This window comes from Lycorma delicatula, chromosome 4, assembly GCF_047948215.1.
Source record: "Lycorma delicatula isolate Av1 chromosome 4, ASM4794821v1, whole genome shotgun sequence".
NCBI classification, from domain to species: Eukaryota; Metazoa; Arthropoda; class Insecta; order Hemiptera; family Fulgoridae; genus Lycorma; species Lycorma delicatula.
The window spans coordinates 58,436,754-58,461,679 of record NC_134458.1 but is presented as its reverse complement, the minus strand read 5'-3'; the positions used below and the strand labels follow the sequence as shown (position 1 = coordinate 58,461,679).

Genomic DNA, 24,926 nt, shown 5'->3' with positions numbered 1-24,926 from the left:
AGCCATTGAAATAAAGAAATTTTTTCATGTTGGCAGCATTCACAGTGACAAAATAATTGTATCACACATTTCCTAAAATAGAATACAGACGTGATGGCCAATCCAACAAAGTACTGAAGACGATATCTCAAAATGGGTTGCAGAAATGTTTCAACAACTTTACAGACATTGGCAAAAGTGTATAGCTGCTAATAGAAAATACTTAAAAGGAAATAAAAAAACTTCTTCAGATAAGCAGTTTTTGAAAAATAAACTAATTCCAGGAAAATTTTGAACCTATTTTGTATATATGTTTATTATTTTTACTTTCAAAATGATTGGATATCATTTCTTGCACCAGTATAGCATATAAGATGTAGATTTGTTGATTTACGCAACAAAGATTGCATCTTGCTTATGATTTAACATCTTCTTTCTCTCTTCTATGTTACTGTTGGTCAAAAAATGCTTGTAATGTATTACAACAGAAAGTCATACATTTCAATTTGTTGCACTTAAAGTTTTATTTACAGCTGAAATACTGCATTACATGTAATAATCAATCAAATATAGTCCTTTTTTATTTAATTATTTATAAATGAAAGACAAAGAATTTCTAAAAAAAAAAATTAGGTTTTTTCTGAGGAAAACATTCTGGTATACTGGCCATTTTTTGAAAATAAGTTTTACTTATGGCAAAAGTATCCAATCATACCAACGTAGTTTGTTTTAACTTGGTGCTACAACACTGATCAACAGGCTGTACAACTTGATATATATATAACCATAGCACTTGCATCAGTAAGTGGCAATGAAAAATGTTAATACAAAGATCTAAATCATAGTCATCAACAAATAATTTTACAATAGCAAATCATTTATTAAAATAAGAAAAAATATAATTATGCATACATAGTTAAAAGAAGTTCAATTATTATGCACTTACACAGAATCACATGTACTTTACAGCGCGACTATAGAGCAATCATCCCTTAAATATATTAACAACAAACAAATTAAATTAAAAATAATATTAAATAAAAAGGATTGAAATCATTTTAAAAATATATATCAGCTTAATATGCAGACCAATGAATTATTTTTGCAGTAAAATCAATTATTTTAGCAAATATAGATAGTGCCTGCATGCTTCCTCCATAACATTTATTAAATGTTTTATGTCCTGTTGAGAAATAACAGCGCTCACAGTCAATCGTATGCTTGGTGCTGGAAGTACTTTCTCTATCGCTGTCAAATATGATGAGGTTATGACAGCTATTCCCCGAGACATACACTAAATAAATTAATAAGATTAATTTTTTATCAGTAACAAGATATTTCACAGATAATTATTACAAAATAAACACATTCAATATCATAGTATATTAATAGTCTACCAAACAGATGATCCTATGCCTCGTCATTAAACCACTTTAACTAACCTCTATACAACAGAAGTGGCTGCCAACTGTTTCACTCTAGCATACCTGACGTGCATCTGTATGCTCCCTTTGAAGCAATTTTTTAAAATATGTTGTCTCTTTGACAGATATGTACAGTATTTTTTAAAGCTCTTTTATTTAATTTTTGTTCAAACTTATTTCATTTAACAATATGCTAGGTTTTATTTTATTTATTACTTGAATGGAATTTTCTTCACTTAATTTTTAATTATTCATCACTCTTTTGCAATAATTGTTGATAGCTGTGTAAATACATTTTGCAATTAAAATATAAATTAATTTGCCTTAACATGATTTAATATAATAACCTAAACAAAATAAGAAAAGAATTGCTGCTTCTTTTTTTTACATGGTTACATATATATATTTTTTTAAACAAAAGTAGCAGCAAATGCCACTTTGGTACTTGGGTTTGGCTACTGGCCTTTTGTGGGAACTTATACCCCACGACAACCTAAGAGTTGATATATAATGGGATAAACATATAAATATATCCAGGAATTATATTAAATATATATATTATATTATTTAATATAATTCATTAGATACATACATATATATATATACATGTCTTAAGTATCTTTTAAGATCAAAGAACTTTACTAAAACTCTGCTAAGAAATTTCTAAAATCCATTACTAACCACAAAATTGAGTTGCACTTATATTAGGTGATGGATGTTCTAGTATATTCTCGGTGGCTAAAGTGACAATCAATATTGTATTTATAAAGTTACTAAGCAGATGCAGTTCCACTACTACCAATGTATTAATTAGTTTACTCCAAACAATACAAACCAGCTTAATGCACACCATTCTCAGCTTAATTTAGCTTTTCAACATCGCTTAGTTCCCATACATTTTTCCACACAAAATTAATTTATTTAAATATTTTTCTTTTTGAAAGTGTTAGGATAATTTTAAAAAAATATATTTATTTTTTATAGCTTCTAATGTCATTTCAAAATTATACATATATTTATTTTCATAAAACATCACATATATTATACTTGTATATTAAGAATTTCAAAACAATTTTTAACTATGAAAAATTTTGTTACAAACACATATTTAGAGATTTTATTTAATTAGCCCCAAATTTACAATTTAGATTTTTAAAAAATTCAATTTTTCCTTACTGTTAATTTTCAATAGAATTAAAAATGTTCAGGACTTTATGTAATAATTTGTTTAAGTATTACATACCATAAAAGATTTAAATAAAATGCTAAGATAAAATTTAAAGAAATAATCTAAAAAAAAAAATTTGCAGATTCACTCATGTATCATTGTTTTATGTTGCAGGTATAAATTCACACAAAATATTACATAAATTAAATTTGCAAAGCATTGAATTTATTCCAAGAAAGTAAAACATATTACACAGGCGTACATTTTTTAATGATAGAAAAGTTGTTTTCAATTTGATAGCTAATTCTTATGTATTTTCTGAGCGCTGAATCTAGAAATGACCTCAGTGTTGCTCCATCACATAAGAATTTTTCACAATAAGGCTTCTAAATTTTTTTTTAATATAAAAACCAATTTTTTAATCAAATTTAGAATTTATTTACAAGTTATATGAAAAACAAAATTACTTTAAAATATCATTAAAACTAATGAAAACAGATACTAAAATACTATTTATAGCCGTACAAGTCCTTATAACAATTTTTTTCTTTTTGTTTCGATGCTCCTTTTTCTTATATGGTCTCGCAACAGGTCATCCCTTTTCAAAATCCAACAGTAGTCAGCTACCACGCTCACATTCCATACCTCTTTTATGACTGGGAAGAATCTTTCCCCTTGCTCCTAACTTATTGTACCAAGAGCTTCAGGAAAGTATTCAAGGTGCAAATCTAGAAAATGCATCTTTAGGCTCATTTTACAACCTAATTTTTTTAATTTTTCTAACACATAATATTCTTGTAATCTTCATCTTTTTTTGTTGCCAAGAAACTTTTGTAACTATAACCTTGAAGGCTATCCAAACTTGTTTTTTTGCCTCCTCCAGTTTAAATTCAAATATTTCATCTTCCACAAGCTTCCTTATATCCGGCCCAACAAAAACACCCTCCTTTATCTTTCTTTCTGATACACCAGGAAACTGACTGCAAAAATACTTGAAACACTCTTCATCATTTTTTAATGAATTCAAAAATTGTTTCATTAACACTAGTTTAATATGCTACAGAGGAAGAAAAGCTTTGCTTGGCTCTACTAAACTTATTTTTTTTCATACCGACTTTTAAGGTTTGTCCTGGTGGCCATTCTTTTTTATTATAGTGCTGCTTTCTACCACAACTATCCCACTTGCACAAAAAACATGGATATTTAGTATAACCACTTTCTTCTCACAGTAAGAAAGGAAGTACCATCGCCACAAATTGTCTGTCCAACCTTGATCCTTATACTGAAGTTTAACTAAAAGTAACTCAACATTTTTATAACACTCTTTCAAATAAACAGAATGCCCCTCTGGTAAAGAAGCGTATTACTTCCATAGTGCAGAAGAATTGCCTCAAGACTCCTTTTTGACAAATAAATGAACAGTCTCCATTCAGAAACCTTGTACTCAAACTGGAACTGTTCTATGAGTCCAGGTACATCATCATAGTAAACTAATGCATCTTCTTCAGAAAAATATTGAACAAAGTATTTTTCTCTGTTCCTAAACCATTAAAAAGTAGTGCCTGGAGCTAACAATTTTTTTTTCCTTTAACCTTGATCCCAACAGTTCAACGGAATCCTTAGAAAGGTTTAAGTTCCTCTCCAAATCATTTAATTCAGATTGCTTGAACAGTTTTGGTTCATCACTTCTATCATCATAACCATCATTTTCATCAAGTTCATTAGCACAGACCTGTGAAACCATTTCTTCATCACATGTATCATCTAAGTTATCTGGTGATGAAGGAACAGGTATTTCTGACTCATAAGGTACAAGATGTATAACTGATAAAAGGTTTGGTTAAAAACCCTTGCTCTTTCAGTTTAAAATTGAATCCCTGTATTAAACATGAACAAAAGTAACAATTATCTCTACGATTGGTCGGTTCTCTCCAAATCCCATAGGCATTCCAAAGCACAGACAGTTTTTTCTGTAACCATTGGTGAAGCTCTTCAACACATACGGAACAAAATTTATGAAGTGCCCAATTTATCAAGAGCCCTTGATCTTCTAATGTCACACCAAAATATACTTTTTTATGTATTCTGTAATGTTTGTTGTTTTTTGACAATAAAGTTTTCACAAATATAGTAAAAAGAGACAGGTGCATTGATTCAGCCTCTTGACACCACTGGAATTTAATTTAATAAAAACTTGTAAAATATATATTACATAAAATTACTTGTAAAATATAAGGATAATAGTTACTTGGAATATATAAGTACATAAAAAAAATTATAATATATGTTTAAAAAATTATAATAATCAACTCTGATTATCTACAATAATAACTGGAAGAGAATCACAGATAATCGAAAATCATGGTTGATCCAAAAATAATATTTAATGAAGTAATAAGTTTTAAAATAATATAATATTTTACTGCAATTCAGTATTTACATGTACTATATTAAGGTATAAAATAATAAAATACAGTACACTAATGTACCTGGTAAAAGTAATATTCAGAAATCTATTCAAAATAAGTATTGACAAATAACAAACTTTCACTATCACTAATAAATACTATGTGTAAATAAGATTGTACAAACAGCAATGTATATATTATATAACGCATTAACAAACCTTATTAAAACTACAGGAACTAATGACAAAAAAAGACATTAAAAAAAATTAATAAATTGTACATTTTACTCTTTTAGATTTTTTTTTTTTTAATAAGACAATTGATTGTTGTTTTAGTGACTAAAAAAATTTCTTTAACTGAACTTGGTATTTTGCATAGCATAATAATATTGCACAATGAACTATTGTCCTCATACCTACAATGAACTATAGTACAACATTACCACATTAAAACAAGCACACATTCAAGCAGTAAATGAATGAAAGAGTAAAACCTATCATAGAACAATGAGAAAACTTTAAATTTTTTAGCTTCTTTTGTAGTCTAGAGACTGAACAAAAACAGCGAATTGTGAAAGAATCTTTCGTGAATGAATTTTTTTAATATTTTTCCCATTTTTAGCACCAAGAAATCTATTGAAATCACTAAAAAGATTCCAGACAATTATGCCATTGCAGACCTGCATTATTATTTTTTTTTATTATTATTATAAAGTAATTAAGTTATTTTACTTTACGACAAAAAATAAAGAAGCACTTAAATTAGCATTAATTTAGTTATGCCTTCTAGTACAGACGAACTTTATTTCAGTGAAAATTAGAAGTCTAACTTTTTTTTTTTTGCTTGTATTTTATTTAAAAAGAATACAGCTTTTAAGTCATAAAACATATATATCTTGCAAAGAAAAAATACAAAGGGATGAAGTGAATTGACATTTGCACTAAACTTCATGGAACAGATCAGTTACTGAACGTCTACGTTTCATTGAGGTCTAATAGCTTAAGTTTTTTCTTAAATTATATTTCTACATTACATATTTGAAAAGCTTCTTTATATAAATTTTATTCATAACTGTAAGGCAAACTCAAGGAGAAATACAACAGAATAAACAGATAAAGGTCTAGCAGAACCGATGACCAATGAACAATCAATGGCAAACAGTGCAAACTATACTTAGCACAACAGGTTGTCCCTAGCTGACTCCCAAAAGGTTATTATTTTATGACTAATCAGCTTTACATATGAAACCATTTAAAGTCGAAGCAGTTCTAAGCCAAATAACAAAAACAGAAAATAGTAACAAACATAGGGTATTCTCTTCATTTTTTCTAAACTACAAACTAAAGGCTTTTTTAATTAAAGCAATGTCATATTAAAAGGTAATGAGCATACTAAAACCAAAATCTATCCAGCATAACTTTTATCAAAGTTGATGACAGAGTATAAACTCTACACTCACATCATGAAAATGTAATAAATTTAATTAATATTTTATCCATTCCAGCATCCTTCATCTCGGTTTTTTATCTTTGTGTACTAATTTTTAACTTTTACTAAACAAATTCATAATATTAATACAGAAAACACTATTGTTACAGAGACCAAAATTTGAATTCAAAAAAATCTTTCGCCAAGTAAAAGAATAAAATAAATTAATTAATCATAAAACAACAAATTTGTATCATACGAGGTGCTACCCAAAAGTTCGGGGAATTTTAATTTCGCACACGAACCATTGTTGGTACAACCTGCTGCCGCTACATGAAGCTAACAGTACTCTTTGTGAATCAGTGTTCCAACAGCTGTAGCGGTGAGAGGCTGCATTGTTGACTTTCGTGCGGTTGTGTTTTACTGCTTTGGCGAAAATCTAAATGGCAGATTTTAAAAAGCAAAGAACCTGCATCAAATTTTGCTTCATGCTTAAAAAAACTGGTGCAGAAACCTCTTGCATGCTTGTGGAACCATTTAGTGACAATACTATGAGTAAAAGTAAAACTTTTTTGTGGTACAAACGATTCAAAGATGGACGAACGACAGTCGATGACGATGAGCGTTCAGGAAGACCATCAACAAATGCAACACCGGAAAACATCGCAAAAGTGTAAGAGGCTATTGTTACAGATCACAGACAAACAATTCATGATGTTTGTGCAATCATACAAATGTCATATGGGTCCGTGCAACACATCATGTCGGACAATTTGAACATGAGACACATTGCTGCAAAATTCATACCGATACTGTTGAACAGCGACCAGAAACAAAATCGCGTCTGTAGTGAATTGAAAAATTCAGCAAGATGTGACCCTAACTTCATCTCCAACATCATAATCGGTGATGAGACATGGGTGTACGGGTATGACCCTGAAACTATGCAACAGTCGCTGCAGTGGAAGTAGCCAAGTTCACCGCGGCCAAAAAAGCACACCAAGTTTGCAGCAACGTGAAGTCCATGATGATTGTTTTTTTTCGACGACAAAGGCATTAGCCATAAAGAATTTGTTCCTCTTGGTCAAACTGTCAATGGGATGTTCTATTGTGAAGTTATGAAGCGGTTACGTGAAAGCATTAGGCGCAAACGTTCAGATCTGTGGGGTAACAACAGCTGGGTTCTGCACCATGACAATGCGCCCGCGCACACATCGCTAGCTGTTCGGAATTTCTTGGCTTCCAAAAAGACGGTAGTGATTCCCCACCCACCCTATTCGCCTAAACTTGCCCCGTGCAACTTTTTTCTCTTTCCGAAAATAAAATTTCAATTGATAGGCTGTCGTTTTAACACAATTGAGGAGATTCAGGAAGAAACACACAACATGCTTCGAACACTTACACCTGCAGACTTTCAGGGATGCATGGAATCATGGGAAAAAGGTTGGGATCACAGTATCAATGCCCAAGGGGATTACTTTGAAGGAGACCGTGGAAATTGTAAGTTATGGTAAGCTATTTTATTTTTATGGTAAAATTCCCCGAACTTTTGGGTAGCACCTCGTATAACAAATTAATTATCACAAACTAAAGATAAATACAATTCAACACAAAATCACACTTTGAAAAAGGGGTTACACCTTAGAATAACAACTATTAAAACTAATTGCAAGTACGATATTTTAAACAATTGCAAAGGATGCTAAGAAAGTTTTACAATATGACTATTTTTTATAATTTTTCAAAATAATCTCCACCACACATTATACACTTTTCCATCTTTTGAAATCAATCTTCAAAGAAACTCTGTCATGTTTCATCAGAGATCTGAATGCACTCATAGTTCAAGCCCTTAGGAGGTCATCATCACTCATAGAATGCCTTCCTTTTAGTCTGTTCTTCATCTGGGGGAACAGTATAGAGTCACACAGAGCAAAACCAGAACTGTAGGGAAGGTGCTCTAACAGTTTTATTCCAGTACTGGCAAAATACTTGGGGCAAACTTTGGAGCAGTGCACTGGACCATTATCATGGTGAAGAAACCAGGGTCCATCCTTTAAATTTGGGTGCAGTTCTTAAGACCTTCAAGTAAATGAAACTGCAGCAAGGCGTACCTCGATATACCACTGCTCTGTAACTGTCTTCTGAGTTTCAATACAACTTGCTTTAAAACTCATCTCTTACTAATATGGCCACAATTCTCTTCTTTACTGCTCAGGATTTTGAACATCCACAGGGGTCTCCTAATCTTTGAACACCCAAACTTCATTCTGAGTCTTGGTTGGGACGTCATAATAGCATAGCCAAGTTTTGTCTCTTACCACAATACTTTTCACATAGAGATTTTTTCAGGATTTTAAGGCACCAGTCAACAATAATTTAATAATATGCAAGATAACAAGAGGTGAGGAAAAATCTAATTGTGGAGCTTGACAACAATCCATGGGAGAAGGCCCATCAGATTGTTACAAAGAAATATTGTAGGCATCTCCCCCCTCGCAAAATTAAATATTGTAGGGGCCAGGCTATTAGGGCCGTGTCGGATATGTTCCCTTGCCTCAGGGAGGACTGGGACTGTCAACACGATAGAAGGTTTACATAAGGAGAGATTATGATGGAAGCTAAGAGAATAAACATAAAAAAAAGCTCGGGTCTAAACGCCACATATAAACGTCATTATGGGGGTTTGCGGAAGCACACCCACACACTGTCCTAGAAATTATGAACAGGATCCTGAAGAGGTGTCGTTTCCTGAATTGTTGGAAAGTCACCCGGTTGCTGCTAATCCCTAAACCAGGGCCTGATGGGAAGGGCTAGTCACAGCTATAGATCCATTCCTCTGTTGAACATTTTGGAAAAACTATTGGAATGTTTATGGCTGAGTGTATCAGTGTGGAAATGGAGGCGGGAGATGGATTCTCCCCCAATCAATATGGATTTGTGCAAGGGAGATCCACAACTGGGGCAGTAAAATATGTCATGGACTGGACTGGACTGGGCAAGGAGCCACCGGCACGGCTCCTGGCGGGTGAGGAGGATACAATTGGCTATCCTCCTTGACATCAGGGGCGCGTTTAATCGGATTCCATGGTCTGTAGTAATAATTTCTATGAGGGACTAATGCATCAGCGAATATCTTGTTGCACTAATGATTACCTTTACAATAGGAAAGTGTTGCTGGATACAAAGGAAGGACAATAGGAGTTGGAGTTGTTTGGGGGGATTCCACAGGGCTCTGTCTTGGGTCCGCTCCTGCGGAACCTCTCATATGAGGGTCTCCTGAGGCTTGAGCTTTCAGGGGATGCAAGGATAGTGGCATATACAGATAACTTGGTAGTCCTGATCACGGGGAGTACTGAGGACGACATCATGGAGACTGCAAACAGTGCGGTGGACAGAATAGGTAGCTGGCTCTCTACTAGGAAAATGGAATTGGCACCCAATATAACATCGACTCTGGCTATGGTCAGGAGGAGGAAAATCAGGGAACTGGCCATCACAGTAAATGGAGTAAGAGTCACCACTTCAGGGCGAGTTAAACATCTTGGAGTGTGGCTTGAAAAGTCAGGCTTGCTTATTGTACACCTGACAGAGATGACTGCTAGAGCTGAGGCGATGATGACCAATCTGAGCAGGCTTATGGGCAGGAGGTCTGTCCCTAGGCAGAAAAAGAGATGGACAAATCACAGTTGCTCTGTCTGTTTTGCTTTATGCCATGCCTGTGTGGATTGAGGCATTCAGTAGAAAAAACTCACTGGGGGAAAAAAAAAACAGAGATAATACCTACTCTAAATTAATAAACAGTAAAGATAAAGTAATTGTGTGTATACATGTATGTATCTAGATTATGTATGGCATTATTAAGCAATGAATGGTTCTAAGAGAAGCAAGTAAAAAATCTTTTCAAAATTCTGAAATCTATTTTTTATGCTTTGTAGTACAGTCAATAGAAGTATCAGAAACAATAAATTGGTCAATAATTATGTATATATGCATGCACATGCACACATGAACACACACATACACACAAATAAGCATTATTTAAAACTATTTAACATATAAAAAATTATTATTAATATTTTCAATAACTTACATAACTGACTATTTTATTCAAAATTTCCAGTTGATTATCATATGAAAGCGAAAAAACATCTTTAATGCGTAAATGCTTTACAGGGCTATCAGGATGACCTTCCAGTTTCAACACTTCATTGATTTCATTATTTTCTGATATATCATTGTGAACCCAATGGCAACGATCAGATAAAGCACTTAGAAGGAAAGTATTTTCTTCAATTTTATCCAATGCCTTTATAGCTGCAGCTGCTAGCAGTGGAGGAAGAGATGCAGAGAAGCAATACCCTAGATTAAAGTAAACTTTTCAATCAAATTCTCTGTTACAATTTTAAATGCATGTTTACTACAACTACAATTATAAGTCCACAATATCAATTAAAGCATAAATATTGCAGCATAAAGTACAATTAAATATGATTTAAAGACATAATACATTAATATTTTGTTAATTGATCTTATCTAAAATTATATACTGTTATTACCTATAATCAATCTATTCCTAATCAATCATTATTAATATATGTTACTTCTTTACTGACCACTAATCAAAATCAGACTTTTTTATAACTACCTAAGTACAAATTTCTCTACATAATGAATTTTCTATAAATCCTTGTCTTTCACTGAATTTCGTTAAAATTTTACTTAAATTTACTTCCACTTAAATAAATTTAATTTCTATACATCTTTTTTTCAATTAAGGGCTTGTAAATTTATTAAAAATTTACTTTTGACCAGTTTCAAATATGTTAATCAGTTATTACAGTTCTTGACATGCTGACATTTAAAACCAACACCATATAACATGAAAAACTGTCTTTTAACATAAAATAACTGTATATAGAACTTTCAAAAAATGTTTTATTAAGGAAATACAAAGCATATTCATAAAGTAAGGGTTATTTGGTTTTAAAAAAATTAACTCATGAGAAACGGTATTACTTACAGTTTTAGTTTACTACTTATATCTACTTCACTTTTCCACATAATTACCATTCAGTTCTAGGCACTTTTTGTAACACTGCACCAGTTTCTTTAACCCCTCTGCATAGAATTTTGCCACCTGGGAATTGAACCAGTTGACAACGGCAGTCTTCAGTTCCTTGTCATTTTCAAACCCACCAAGCCAGTTTTTCAAATTCAAGAAGAGAAAGTAATAGCTAGGTGCAAGTTCGGGACTACATGGAGAGTGATCAAAAGTTCCCAATGAAAATCTTGAATCTTCTTCTGGGTTAAGGCAGCAGTGTGAGGATGTGCCTTGTCGTGAAGTTGGATTATGCCGGACAACAGTTTCCCGCATCGTCAATTTTGGATCGCAAGTCTCAGTATTAGTGAGCATTTCACAGTACACATCAGCTGTAATTATTAATCCACATTCTATGAAATCAACCAAAATGACACTTTTCATCCCAAAAAATGATAGCCAACATTTTTCGACTCGAGTACAGACTGCTTAAACTTTTTCGATTTTGGGGAACTTGAATGGCACCACTGCATTGACTGTTGTTCCAATTATGCATTGGTGCAGAATATCCATGTCTTGTCACCCATAATAATGTGGAAAAACAAATCATCTCCATCTTGTCGGAGCAGTCCAAAAACACTAGTCTACTGCACATTCTTTGCTCTCTGTGAGCATTTTTGGTACCCACCTTGCATACAATTTGTGATATCCAAGCTTTTGGCAGTGGCAATCATATAAATATAGGTGTGTCCAACATGCAGAAATTCATCAGCCAGAGCACTAATCGTTAATCACTGAGTGCAGTTTTCAGTTCACTTGTTCAACGATTTCATCAGTCTGAATACTGGGCCTGCCACTCCGCTCTTTGTCATGCACATTTGTGCGGCCATTTTATAAATATCCACACCATTGTCTAATGTTTCCTTCAGTCATTAATGTAGGTCCATACACTAGCACAACTCCCGATTAATTTCAGCAGCTGAAGATCTTTTGCACACAAAAATCGAATCACAGCACGCACTTCACAACTGGCAGGAGAAACAATTGTCACGGACATTGCAATCTACATTCACTGGCAGGCAAACGACTGCTGAATCAAAACAAATGCAATGGCTTTGTAAATAGCCGATAGACGGCTCTGCATGCATGAAACTGTGTTCAGACCCACTAATATTTAAATAAAAGCCGACAGCCCTAACTTTATGAATATGCCTCGTATTAGTCGCACAAAAATGTCGATGTAAAATTTTACATCAACAAAGGAAAATGTTTACTTTATGTTCTAAAAAATTACATGATTTGAATTATTTTCATTTTAAAAGGAGCCAAAGTTAGACTCTGGGACTTACAGCACATCTTTTTGTTTTAAACACACACACGCCCATCCACATGCACACACACACAACTTTTCACTACCTACTTATTACAATAATGTAATTTAAGTCAAAAGTTCATTCTGTTTAATGAATTCTTGTTCAGTTCTTTTTTTAAAGTCTTCTGTTTAATGAATTCTTATAAGTAAAAATAGTTAAGTTCATACAAAAAAAATTAGCTTGAGATATAAAGTAAAACTATGTTTTGGGTAAACACATTTTATCATTTAATTTGACAATTCCATCTCAGAGTTGCATTTTTTGTTTTTCTATAATAAAGTAAAATATACCTTACATTTGAAATTGTTTTGAAACTTCAATTGATATAACATGTTTCAAAGTTTATAACCTTATTATAAAGTTAAAATTGTTGCATCTCAACCGTACTAAGTACGTTGTAAATTATTAAAACACATTACAAATAAATATCATTACACTGATTTTACCCAATTTTATCTTGTGGTTACAGACAATACTTTCTCATTTGGCACTCACTGCCATATCTTCAAGTCAACTCAAACAAGTTGTTAAAGAGTTGAACTAACAAGTTTTTATAAACAAACGTTAATAGTTTTTTAACTGCATTTTTAAGTTATTTAACAAAACACCAGATTTTTTATGCTACTTCATTATAATCTTTTTTTTACACAACTGTTTTCATCACACTGTACTATTCTCAAGTTGATTAACAAACTCTTACCTAAACCAGACAGTCGTTGATGTTCCACAATGAAAGATGAACCTACACAAAATCCACCGATAGTTGCCATTGCATTTTCCATGCTTGCCATTATTAGATCCACATCATCCCTCTGAAAAATAAAAATAACATTAAACCGACAAAATCTGTTAATGAACATTTTTGGAACTGTAACTTTATCATTCCATTATTTGAAAATTTTAAAAGTAAATTCCTAAATTGTAAAGAAAAAATGAACATCAAGTTTTTTGCCAAATGTTAAATATTAACTGAAACAAACAACAAAAGATCAAATAAGTACTCACTGGGATATGAAAGTATTCTGTAAGTCCTCTACCATGTTTCCCTAAAGTACCAATAGAAATAGATTCATCAATAAATATGCGTAATTTATACTTTTTACGGAGCTCAATTAACTCAGGTAATGGGCAAATCTGACCAGTTTTATTATAAATGCCCTCAACAATAAGAAATCTTCTGGTTTTCTCTGCCTTTTTTGGGTTCTGTAAAAATAAATGCGATTTAAAAAGTTAATAACAAAGCTACACCATCATTACATCAGATATATCCATTATCAACAAATTCAACTGTTAATATATAAAGAGTGATTCCAAATTGCACGGCAGTCTCTAAGGAGATGATCCTATAGCCAAAAAAAAGTTCATATAAACATAGGCGAGAAAATGGTTTGTTACTGAGTTTTGGTTTGCAAAATATTTAGCCCTGCTTTCTTCTCCCTCTGTGAAATTAAACCATGTTAAAATTCTTGGGGTACAAATCTAGAGGTAAATTTGGTGCTTCCTTAAGGTTTTTGTTCCAAGAAATTGAATTGAGAAATTGTTTTAAGAAAAACAGGGTAAAACAAGAAACAGTTTTGTTGGAAAATATACATTTTTAAATTTGGAATTAAATAACTTTGTTAATTTACCAACAAAGAAATGCAAATTTCTGATTAACTTTGTAGCGAATTTAATTCTGAGAAATTTATATAAACATCTACTAAAAATAAACACAAATTTGAGAAGTTAAACTTTAATTAGAAACTAACCCACAAACTGGATTGGAAAAGTGATAAGATTTGAAACATGTGATGATATTGCCAGTTCTAAACTCGTATGAGTCAATTTGCCTGGGCTTCTCTGAAAAGTTTTTCTAACTTGATCCACAACTTCCTTGGAGATGGAAGATCTGCCAGCACCTTTTTTGTGCACAAATCTGCATTCATGAAACCATAGTATGCACACTGCTTTCTCCTGCATGCCAGCCATTACTAAACTGACAATTCCCCTGTTACATTGTGCTGACATGTTCATTCAAGGTCATCAGTAATTCTAATACCTACATTAATGTTTAAAAAGTATCAATGTGCACAACATTGTTTTGTTCATCTTTATAAACCACTAAAATGCACTGAATAATTTATGTTCACCCTGTTTAACAGAAATAAGTTATATACGTAAGATGTTACTGTAATTACAATATTTTGAAAAATTAATACACAGGTTATCATTAGGAGAAAAATGAAAAAGAAATTTTAAATGTACAGGTATATGACAACTAAGACAGATTTTGAAATGCAAAAGTACCTTTTAACTTTTTTTTTACCACAAATGCACTTTACCTTGATATCTAGCTGAGCCTGATGTTTAAGTAATCTTTCCAGGTCTTCTACATCATTATGCTTAAAATAATTTATATGACTGCGTGAAGCATCCAAACCCTTCTGAATAGCAAAATTAACACATTCATCTCTGCAATGAAAAAAATCTATATATAGATTACATTATTTTTTTAATAGATAACACTTCAAACAAGGTTTTATATGATAAAATAAACTGTTGAAGTCAGATCAAATCACTTGACATTTGAAAAGCTTAGACATGATAGATAACATCTACAGAAAATTCAAAGTACAAAACTTTTCATCATAAGTTGAAAAATACAAACATCACTTAACACTGATACAAGAGATGTTTGCGGGTAATGGGGGGTTTCACACATAATTGTTTATTCAATTTTTACCTCATTAGATAATATGGGGAAGTTACTGTAAATATACTACCACAGAAGAAAAGCAACATCAGTGGAATTATTTCCATACATACTGTAATAAAAATTAAGAGTATTATTTCTATGAAATCTGTAACATCACTTGAAAATCAGAAAAGAATTAAGTAATAATAACAGTAAAAAAAATTACAAAATAACAATCTATAATTGATGTTGAACATATGTAGTAGTAGTACTAATTTTCACACAGATTGGAGGGGGTACTTTGGATGCAGGTGAGAAAACTATATTGTTGCTTTTTAACAGAGCAAAACACATGCATGCATGTGTCCTTCTGCAGGCAATAAAAACTGTTTCCCACATGTCGCTTATCTTGCTACAATTCTTTTTAAATAAATTTTTTTAAATTACTGTTGTGAGAAATATTTAAAAATACTGTTTATTGTAGTATTGAAAATAATAAGTTAAGTCAAAGTGTAATAGATACAACACTATCAAACAATGCAAAGTAATTAACCCCTTACTGGTTTTGTATTTTCACATAAAATAATGCTACCTTTATCTATTTTATTTTACTTTAATAATTTTATTTTTACTAATAATGGCCTAGTACACATATAATAAACAGTAATTTTTCATGCAAAACATATTTTATTATATTTACAGAAACCTAATTACTTAACTTATCTTGAACATGTTAATGACGTTTTCATATTGTCCATAAATATCACTAAATTATATTTTATATTGTAATTGAAATTATTGACTTTACTACTAAAAGTTTTATTTAGTTGTGATTGTTTTTAACAGTTTTTTAATGCATGAAATATTTTAAAGCATGGAGCTACACACAACCCAACATTGCACTTCGTACACTGGTATCTCAAGTCTTTACACTTTTTATTGCATGAACACACTATACATCTTCTTGAAGCATTTCCTCACTTTCCATTCGTGGGTATGTAATCTGGAAAGTGCCTTCCTTCAACTTCAGAGGATTCTCTAGTGACGGTCTTCCTGTTTTTGGTTTGGCTCAAAAATGTTTTTCAACAACTGCTTCCACCCAAACCTCTCTAAATTGCAGATGTGTGTACTATCCTCATTTTTGGTGCAAAATATGTGCATTGAATATGCACATATTTAAGTGTTTGAATTCCTTTTTGTCAGAAATTTTGTTTTTTGGCTCAAGAGGGCATGCCCCAAGCATCTGATCCATTTTATGAACCCCTCCCCCCACCGCCACCACATTATAAATGTTGTAATTATTTATAGTTGAAGGAATGACACTTCTCCCTTTACTTCTTACCTCAACTGGAAGAACTTCACACTGAGCTGACAAACATAGAACATCCCTTTTATCACACCACTTCAAAAGCATTATTCTACCAGACTCAATGCTTTCATTTCATTTTTCTTCTACAAAATCCTTGGGAACACCTTTTCTATTACACGTTACTATTCTTACCAGATCGGTGCATTTATTTTTCAAAACAATAGCCAACCCTGGACTACAATAGAAATTGTCAGAATATACACAACATCCGTTTTGAAGCAGGTCATGCAACAAAAGTAAGTACAACATTTGTTACATGCCCATAATTTGCATTATGGATTAGTTGTGTTTCACTTCCAGTGTATACAAGTAGCTTATAAATGCATCCTGGCTTTGATTCAGACAAAACACAGGTTCTGATTCCAAATGTAGCTTGTTTGATTCTTATAAAATGAACGAAACTCAACCGAACTTTTCACAACAAAAGGCTTTCATCAATAGCTACTTCCCTCTCTGGTGTGTAAACAGAAGAAAATTTGTCATTTATCTATTCTAAGACAGGTTTAATTTTATTTAATGTTTTGTTTTTTTGACGTGGAACATTATTTGTGAAATGTAAAAATCTAGATAAAAGCTTCAAACGTTTGTGTGCCATAATAGGCAAAAAACCTAGGGTTGCAAATAATGGTTTTTTTGTAAAATATTTATCAATTTTGGGCTTCCAAATCATTCCATGCAAAATTTAAACTGCAATTAGTAAAAATATTTCATTTCTATCTGCTAGTTTCCACCCTTGAAATCGTGAAAACGCTTCAGAATTTTGTTTGACAGAAAATTATTTGCATATATGTTTGTTTGGTTTATAATTATATCAACCAATTAATCAGTTATAAAAAGTTTGAAAATAATAAATACGTCATTTGGATCAGGAATAACAACATTTATACTCGATTGTCCAGTAAAGTTGGAGGGCCTACAAAAGGAATCAGACTGATGAATTTACCCATTCAAAATTATTTGTATGTCTTTGAATAGGCCTATCTCCATCACCTGCACCGACCTCACCAACAGCATAATCATCAGGTAATAACAACAATGATATGTCTTCACACATATCATCTAAACTATCATTATTGCTATCAGACTGTAACTAGTCTAAAATTTAAAAATATTCATTTTTTGTAAGTAGATGCCATCTCAAATATATGAAAACAACATACATAAAAGTATTAGTTTACAACTAACAAACAATAGTTTGTACAGTTTACAAATACATGGTAAAGTTTATAAATTAATTTATACAGCATATACACAATACTCAATCACTAAACAACAGCTACAGCCTAAAATTAACATGTAAAAATACTCATAAAATCACTCATGAAGAAGATGTAAACAACACGCCATAGAAGTCATATCAGCTGTTTACATACGATAAATGCCTTAGAATGCGACGAAAATTCTTTACTAGCCCTGTATACCATTGCAGAATAATGATGAAGTACATTTTAAAATAATCACTGGAATATTATAACAGAGCATATTAAAATCAGACAAAACTCAACGACGGAATATTCTGACAAAGACCCTTTTCGTGCTTATTGGCTACATCAGAATATTCTGTCATAGTCCAGTAAGGGGTTAAAGACTGAACATCATCTTATACTGCATAATGGGTCATTCCCCTTCCCTTTCTATATACTCCCACTACACTTGCTTACCGACACAAATACATAACCAGAGGCAAGCAAAATGAATACTTTTCGTTGACCAACTATGCTTGCAAAAGTTAAGACTTACTGTGCATCCTTCCCAAACTATGGAAATACAATTATATAACTGTAATTATCAACAAGGAACAAGAATGGTCATTGATATCACTGTTATCCTACATAATTTTACTGTACTAAACTAAAAAAAATTTGTTAAACAGCACAAAAAAGCCTAATTAACAAATATGAACATAAATTTAATAATACTCACACAAATATTACATCACCTCTTTTAGCATAAGCAGGAATAGCACTAGATATAGTACAAAAACCATATGAGTAAACAACAGCTTCCTCAACTTCCATAAAATTAGCGAGTCTTTCCTCCAATTCTAAATGAACATCTACAATAAAAAAAAAGAAAATTATTTTGACAGATTTAAGCCAACTACTATATTATACTGACATACTACTATATTGATATGTAGCTTCTACATTGATAAATAAAAAAAGAACACAACAATATAAAGAGTATTTCTTGTACATTCAAAAAAATTTTCATTACGCAATGCTGAAATACTTTTTAAGATTTTTAATTAATCACTTTAACAATAAGTTTTAAACAATTAGTATCTTTTCTAAATTAACATTACCTACAGTTCCATAGAACCCTCGAGGGCCACAAGAGCCGACACCATATTTATATATAGCATTGATAGCGACTTCTTCCATAGCTTTGTTTTCAATAAACCCAATATAATTATGACTTGCAAAATTAACACAGGAGTGACCATCTACATTTATCATTTTCCCAACCTGGAATTACGACAACTGAATTACTCCACATTGAATAAAAAATCTTAAAAATAATAATAAATAAATGTTTATAAAATATCGACAATGGGTAGAACAGAATCTGAGATGTCTTAATTCCTAAAAAAAGTAAATGTATTTAAGAACTGCAAGAATGTAATTTAATATGAACATAAAATCATTACTCGTAATTTGTTCCCAAAATAGATAAAGCATTTTTTTAAATCTTCATTTTTAGGATTACACCAACATACATATTTATAACTGCTACCCTTTTTCTTAAAATTCGACATAAAGTATCATATCTGAATCGTGTTACTTTAACAAAGAAAACTAACTGTAACAATTACTGTCAGAGAACTAACTTAATATTATCATATAGAATTAAATAAATTATACTGCATATTTCACCAGATTCAATCGATTGCAAGCAAAGCCTCTTTGCAATTTGTTAAACGAGATTCTAATAACAACATACCAGCAGAGCTCCTAAGGAAAGACAGTAAACATCTCTCTTGGACAAGTAAATGTCATGAAAGATAGCAAACTTTTTAATTAAAACTGTATTTTTCCAGTGAAAAGACCAAGGCAACATCACACAGCCATAGACCCAGTGTTTCACTGTGAATGAGGAAAGGTAGGTAATAGCCTACCTTCCTTAAATGACAAAAAGGTTCTAGCAAAGGAGATCACACAGAAGATGCAAACATCCTAAACAGTAATAGCACTGCAGGAATCTATCACACAGCATCATACCTAAAGTGGACAACAACAATTTTCTCTATCGTGACTTCAGATTTATGTGAAACTGATATGAAACACCTGAAAGATTACCTGATTAGGTAATCTTGAAGTTCTGATTAGAACTTCAGGTGGAGACTGCTGAAATATCTGACAATAATCCTGAAAACAAAATTAAATTATACTTATAAAATACTGTACAAATATTCCATTAACTGTTAACAACAAGTGAGAAATGAGCAGACAAGAATAATCAAGAATTTTTAGCGTTTAAAATAATATATACAGTATTACTGGACCACTCATAGTAGATCACTCAAAATACCATCATAATAATATAAACAAAAAAAAACTCATAATAATAACTAGTAAACAAACCTTTCCATTGACAATTCTTTCTTTGAGTTTAGGATGATCTTCTGGTACAGGTTCAACAAGGGGTTCAGGTGTCCAATCACTAATTAGGTGCTCTTTCTCCTAAAAATAAAGATCACAATACACATACTGATCAAATGAAAAATAACCTAAAGATATGATCTACAATAAATGTAAATTATCTTCTAAAACAAAATAAATTTTCTTTTACTTGTGACAATGCCTATGTGCTATGCTAACAGAATACATACAATTGTTATAAGGTACAATTAAGTAAAACATAATTTATGCACCAGGTTGAATAGACATTAAAATACATTCAATTATGAACTGGATAAAATTTCTAATAAATCTTATCGTAACACTTTTATAATTCTTCAAGCATCTTATTAAACTGCTGAAAGTGAACAAAGAAGTTGAACATAAATAAAAGATGTTATCAGTTTTCAAAATAAAATATTTTATAACAACAGATGAGAAATTGGTTTTGACTTCAGAGAATAAAAATTTGTAATTTTTTAGTGCAATGACACAAAAGCTCACACAAGCCATCCAAAAACTTTCATTTGTAGAATTTTGGTTATTTTTATTTATTTAAATTTAACACTACACTTTAAAAATCAAATAAACAGAAAAATTATAATTAAAATTACTGTTCTTATGTTTTCAGTACTGAGAACATTGAAAGCACTGGGACCAACTCTTGTAACTTTTTCAAAGATAACAAATTGGATTGGAGCCAAATTATACTTTTATGACCTGCTAACAAATTTAATTCACTGCCATTGACAAGTATTAATCAGCTAACAAAGCCACAACTTTATAATTCAAATTGTAATACACGATATACTAATTAAGTTTAAGTAGTATATACATCTGATAAATTAGCACCCCTCAGTAAATTCCCTTTTGAGAGCAAAGAGAATGGCAACCTCCAGACCTTATGTAATCATTAACAACACACAAACTGCATACAAATTCACAATAAAAACAGAAATATTGTGCACTCCTCCACATTAACATTAATACAACTAGAAAAATTTCTTAGACCTTAAAGATTATGTAATTATTTTAAAACCAAAAGTAATCATTCCAAAATCAGAATAATTTTGGTTTGCTAAAATAGGCCGCATCACTTGACAAATGTGTCATTAATAATTAAGCTTATCTATCACACGCCAGTGTTTAAAATTACGACAAGATATTCATATTGGGAGAATTTGACTAAAATAACCATTAAGTTCACTATAGGTAAATAATGAAGGACAAAAAAGCTTTTTAAAGTGATATAAAATATTTATATTTTATAATACATATATATAAAATGTATATATTTTACATAGAATCTAGTTTCAATATTCTCTCATAGAATAAACTTAATTTGTATGCTGAATTCCAAGCATCGATCACATTTAATGATAGCAATTGATATTTTACAGAATACTTTCAATGACATATAAATAGATGATTAAACACACTTTATCGATTTTTAAATTTAACATATCATCATTAAGTTCTAACAGCTTTGTTGGTATTATAAAAATGTAAAGTCAATTTAGGAATTTGAATTGTTAGGAGCTACTCCTGTAAATAATACAGATCAGTACCTTTAGCTCATGATCAATTCAACAAATAAACTATAAAGAAATGTTTACACAACACTTCAACTTGAGCAAGTTGGACAGAATAAGTTGGAGACAACATTGGATCGCTATAATTTTAATCTTGATAGCATGTGAAGGTTTATGTTTTACTGCTCAGTGTCCAAAACAAAGTCTATAAAAACATCTCAACCTTATGAAGAATTCATTTGTATATGCTACCTCAACACTTACTTTCTTAAGGATTAGAAGTTAATAATAACAACTTTTTAGTACCAATAATCATATTAAAATATAATAATGCTTTTACAGTTCCGTATTGCAAATACGGAAAATTTACAAATGTAAAATCATCGGTAATTTACAAATGTAAAATCATCTGTGACCTTTACCCGAGTACATTTTTTATTCCTAATTTTTAATAAGAATTAAAAGTTATAGTTGAATACCCCTATACTATGGTAAAATTTAATTACCACATCTATTCTCTACTTCCCATCTTGTGGTAAAAATAATTTTTATACACAAAAATCTATTAGAAAAAATTTACAACAGCAACTTACCTTTTCACTCAGCTGTATTTTGTCATTTTGATTATTTTTACGGAACACTAGCCAAAGAACCCATAAGAGTAATAAACCCTCTAAGACCATATGATAAAAGGGGACCTGAAAGAAAAGTATGTGTTATTTTACAAACATTAACATTTTGTTGCATAACGAATGCACATACCTCGGAAAAAGCTGTAGGATAAAAGTAACTGCAATAAGTTTCAAGATTTGCCACTATACTAACAAAAAAATTAAGCATGTATTTAAAAGAATTGAAAACAACAACATAAAACTAATCAAACAAATTGCATCTCTAACACAACATCATATCTAATACAGAATAATTATAATTAAGCATTAGAAGTGTATAGTAAAATCACATTTAAGTTAATAATTACTACCTATATAATACTGATTTATAAAGGTTAGCTGTTGATAAAATACAAGTTTTTAGTCGAAGATTAGGTAAGCTCTATAGCAAGTCATGCTGTAGATCTATATCTACAGCATGACTTGCTAGAGCTCTGTGACAAGCAAACTTTTGTTTCTATTTTACTTAGACTTATTTCTGTTATTCATCAAGGATCTGAGATCTCATCAGAGTAATTAAATACGCACAACAATTAATTTCTGTTATGTAATTTTTTTGTACATTAATGATAAAATGTTTTGAATCTATTGGTAAGTGATAAGCAACTTCTAGGTTAAGTATATAAAACTTCATTAAGGGCTACAAAAATAAACAAATTTTACACCTACACAAAAAATATACAGAATTTCAATTATCCTGAAGTCGGATACAGAATGACATGCACAAAACTGTGAATAATATATATAATAGCGTATCTCTTTTAGGTTATGGGAGGAGTAAATCGCCATTACCTAACCACGAAATAATAATGGGAATACCGGTATCAATACCAAACTGAAATAAATAAATAGAGCAGCATATCAATGACACAAATTATTATTCGGTACCGACCATTATCTGTCCTAGTCGATAAAGTAAGTTACCATACCAATACAAGTTGATACAAAGCAACATAGTAAACAAAACAGAAAAGTAAACTTTAACATACACTAAAAGCATAAAATATATTTCAGGGCAATACAGCATAAAAATGCTAAACTGAAATAATAACTGTTAAAAAATGACTATAAAACTGTAAATAGGAAGTTCATTATTTATCATACATACCACCAAGAGGTTATATTGGTACTGAGCCATCAAATTAATTACTTACATCTCCAAATATATCATTTAAAACAGTTTTAGCAAAATTCATGGTAAATTCAAAAGATTAAAAATTAATTAACATTTAACAACGAAATAACGCAACGTAACTACTTAAACAGCATCCCTAATGGAGTATTGCAGGTATAGGCGCCTGAACAATAGGCACCTTGCTAATCAAAACTCCGTCCGCCAGCCATTATGATATTCGATCCCATTCATTACAACAAAAATGTGAGGTATAATTTATCTAAATGTAAGTTTGCATTTAGATAAATTTACTTCGGTTACTTAAATTATGAATTGTTCCATTTTATAACTGCACTTTTGTTATTCAGGAATTTTTTACACATTTATAGTAGTCAAACGGAAAAAAACGATTATGGTTGGTTGGTACCATTGTTTTGTATTGTTTTTAAACTTATGAAGACGCACGAATTTTGAAGGTTAATTTAGTCAATAAATCACTTACAGTGTGATTCTGAGAAGTATTAGTTTAAATTCTAAACAAAGTATTTAATTCTGTTTTTATGAAAATGTTCGCCCTCTCAAAATACATTAGGTCCAATTATTACAAATATCTTGTTCAAATTTTGTTGTTTGTTGCATTACAAAAATTAAATAGTTATTTAAAAAAAAGAAAATAGCTTACTGGTATTACTGAAAGAAAAGAATAATAGTTAATAAAATAAAGTTTACTATCTTTCTGCTAAAATTGAGTCCATTTATTTTATATTAATTCACTAGCAGTTGAAATACAAAATCAAAAAAGTAATTACTCGGTCAGTTGGTGTAGTGATTAGAATACTGACTTCTAAACCACCTAATCTGAGGTTTAATTCTGAAAGAGTCTGGTGTCTTCACTATTTTTCCTCTCTCATATCCATATTAAAGTATATTCAGTAGCAAAATTCAAGATTATAATAATAAAAAAGTAGTTTCTATTCCTGGGCATGTTTTTTTGATTATAAAATTAAAATTTTTAATTTATATTACTTTCTGAAGGATTAAGTAAAATTTAAATATTTAAGATTTTGTTTCAGAATCTCTAGTAGACACCTCCTACCACTAATTTGAAGGTTTCTTACTCTTGTA

At 31.0% G+C, this 24,926-nt stretch overlaps 1 protein-coding gene across 3 annotated transcripts; it reads right to left on the bottom strand.

The window, feature by feature from the left end:
* Positions 1 to 838: 838 nt before the first annotated feature.
* On the bottom strand, positions 839 to 24,024 carry Spt-I (serine palmitoyltransferase subunit I). Of its 3 annotated transcripts, none has more exons than XM_075363023.1 (10): positions 23,842 to 24,021; positions 22,610 to 22,714; positions 20,449 to 20,547; positions 19,170 to 19,332; positions 18,788 to 18,920; positions 15,143 to 15,272; positions 13,827 to 14,024; positions 13,522 to 13,633; positions 10,501 to 10,769; positions 839 to 1,273 (listed from the first exon to the last, which is right to left on the bottom strand). In XM_075363023.1, exons 1-10 carry the CDS (start codon positions 23,881 to 23,883, stop codon positions 1,097 to 1,099), a joined length of 1,428 nt encoding a protein of 475 aa, XP_075219138.1. In that variant the 5' UTR covers positions 23,884 to 24,021; the 3' UTR covers positions 839 to 1,096. The 3 variants fall into 3 exon arrangements, with proteins under 3 accessions (XP_075219138.1, XP_075219139.1, XP_075219140.1); XM_075363024.1 differs by having other exon boundaries at positions 23,796 to 23,989; XM_075363025.1 differs by lacking the exon at positions 13,827 to 14,024 and having other exon boundaries at positions 23,842 to 24,024.
* Between the last annotated feature and the right edge of the window lie 902 nt (positions 24,025 to 24,926).

Bases quoted from the DNA above. Each gene is read 5' to 3' on its own strand.
- Spt-I (XM_075363023.1), bottom strand. From the start codon at position 23,883: ATGAATTTTGCTAAAACTGTTTTAAATGATATATTTGGAGAT. The intron at 20,548-22,609 runs GTAAGTTGCTGT...CTTTATTTTTAG, and splicing joins AAATACAGCTGAGTGAAAAG to GAGAAAGAGCACCTAATTAG. The intron at 18,921-19,169 runs GTAATGTTAATT...TTTTTATTGTAG, and splicing joins AGGGTTCTATGGAACTGTAG to ATGTTCATTTAGAATTGGAG.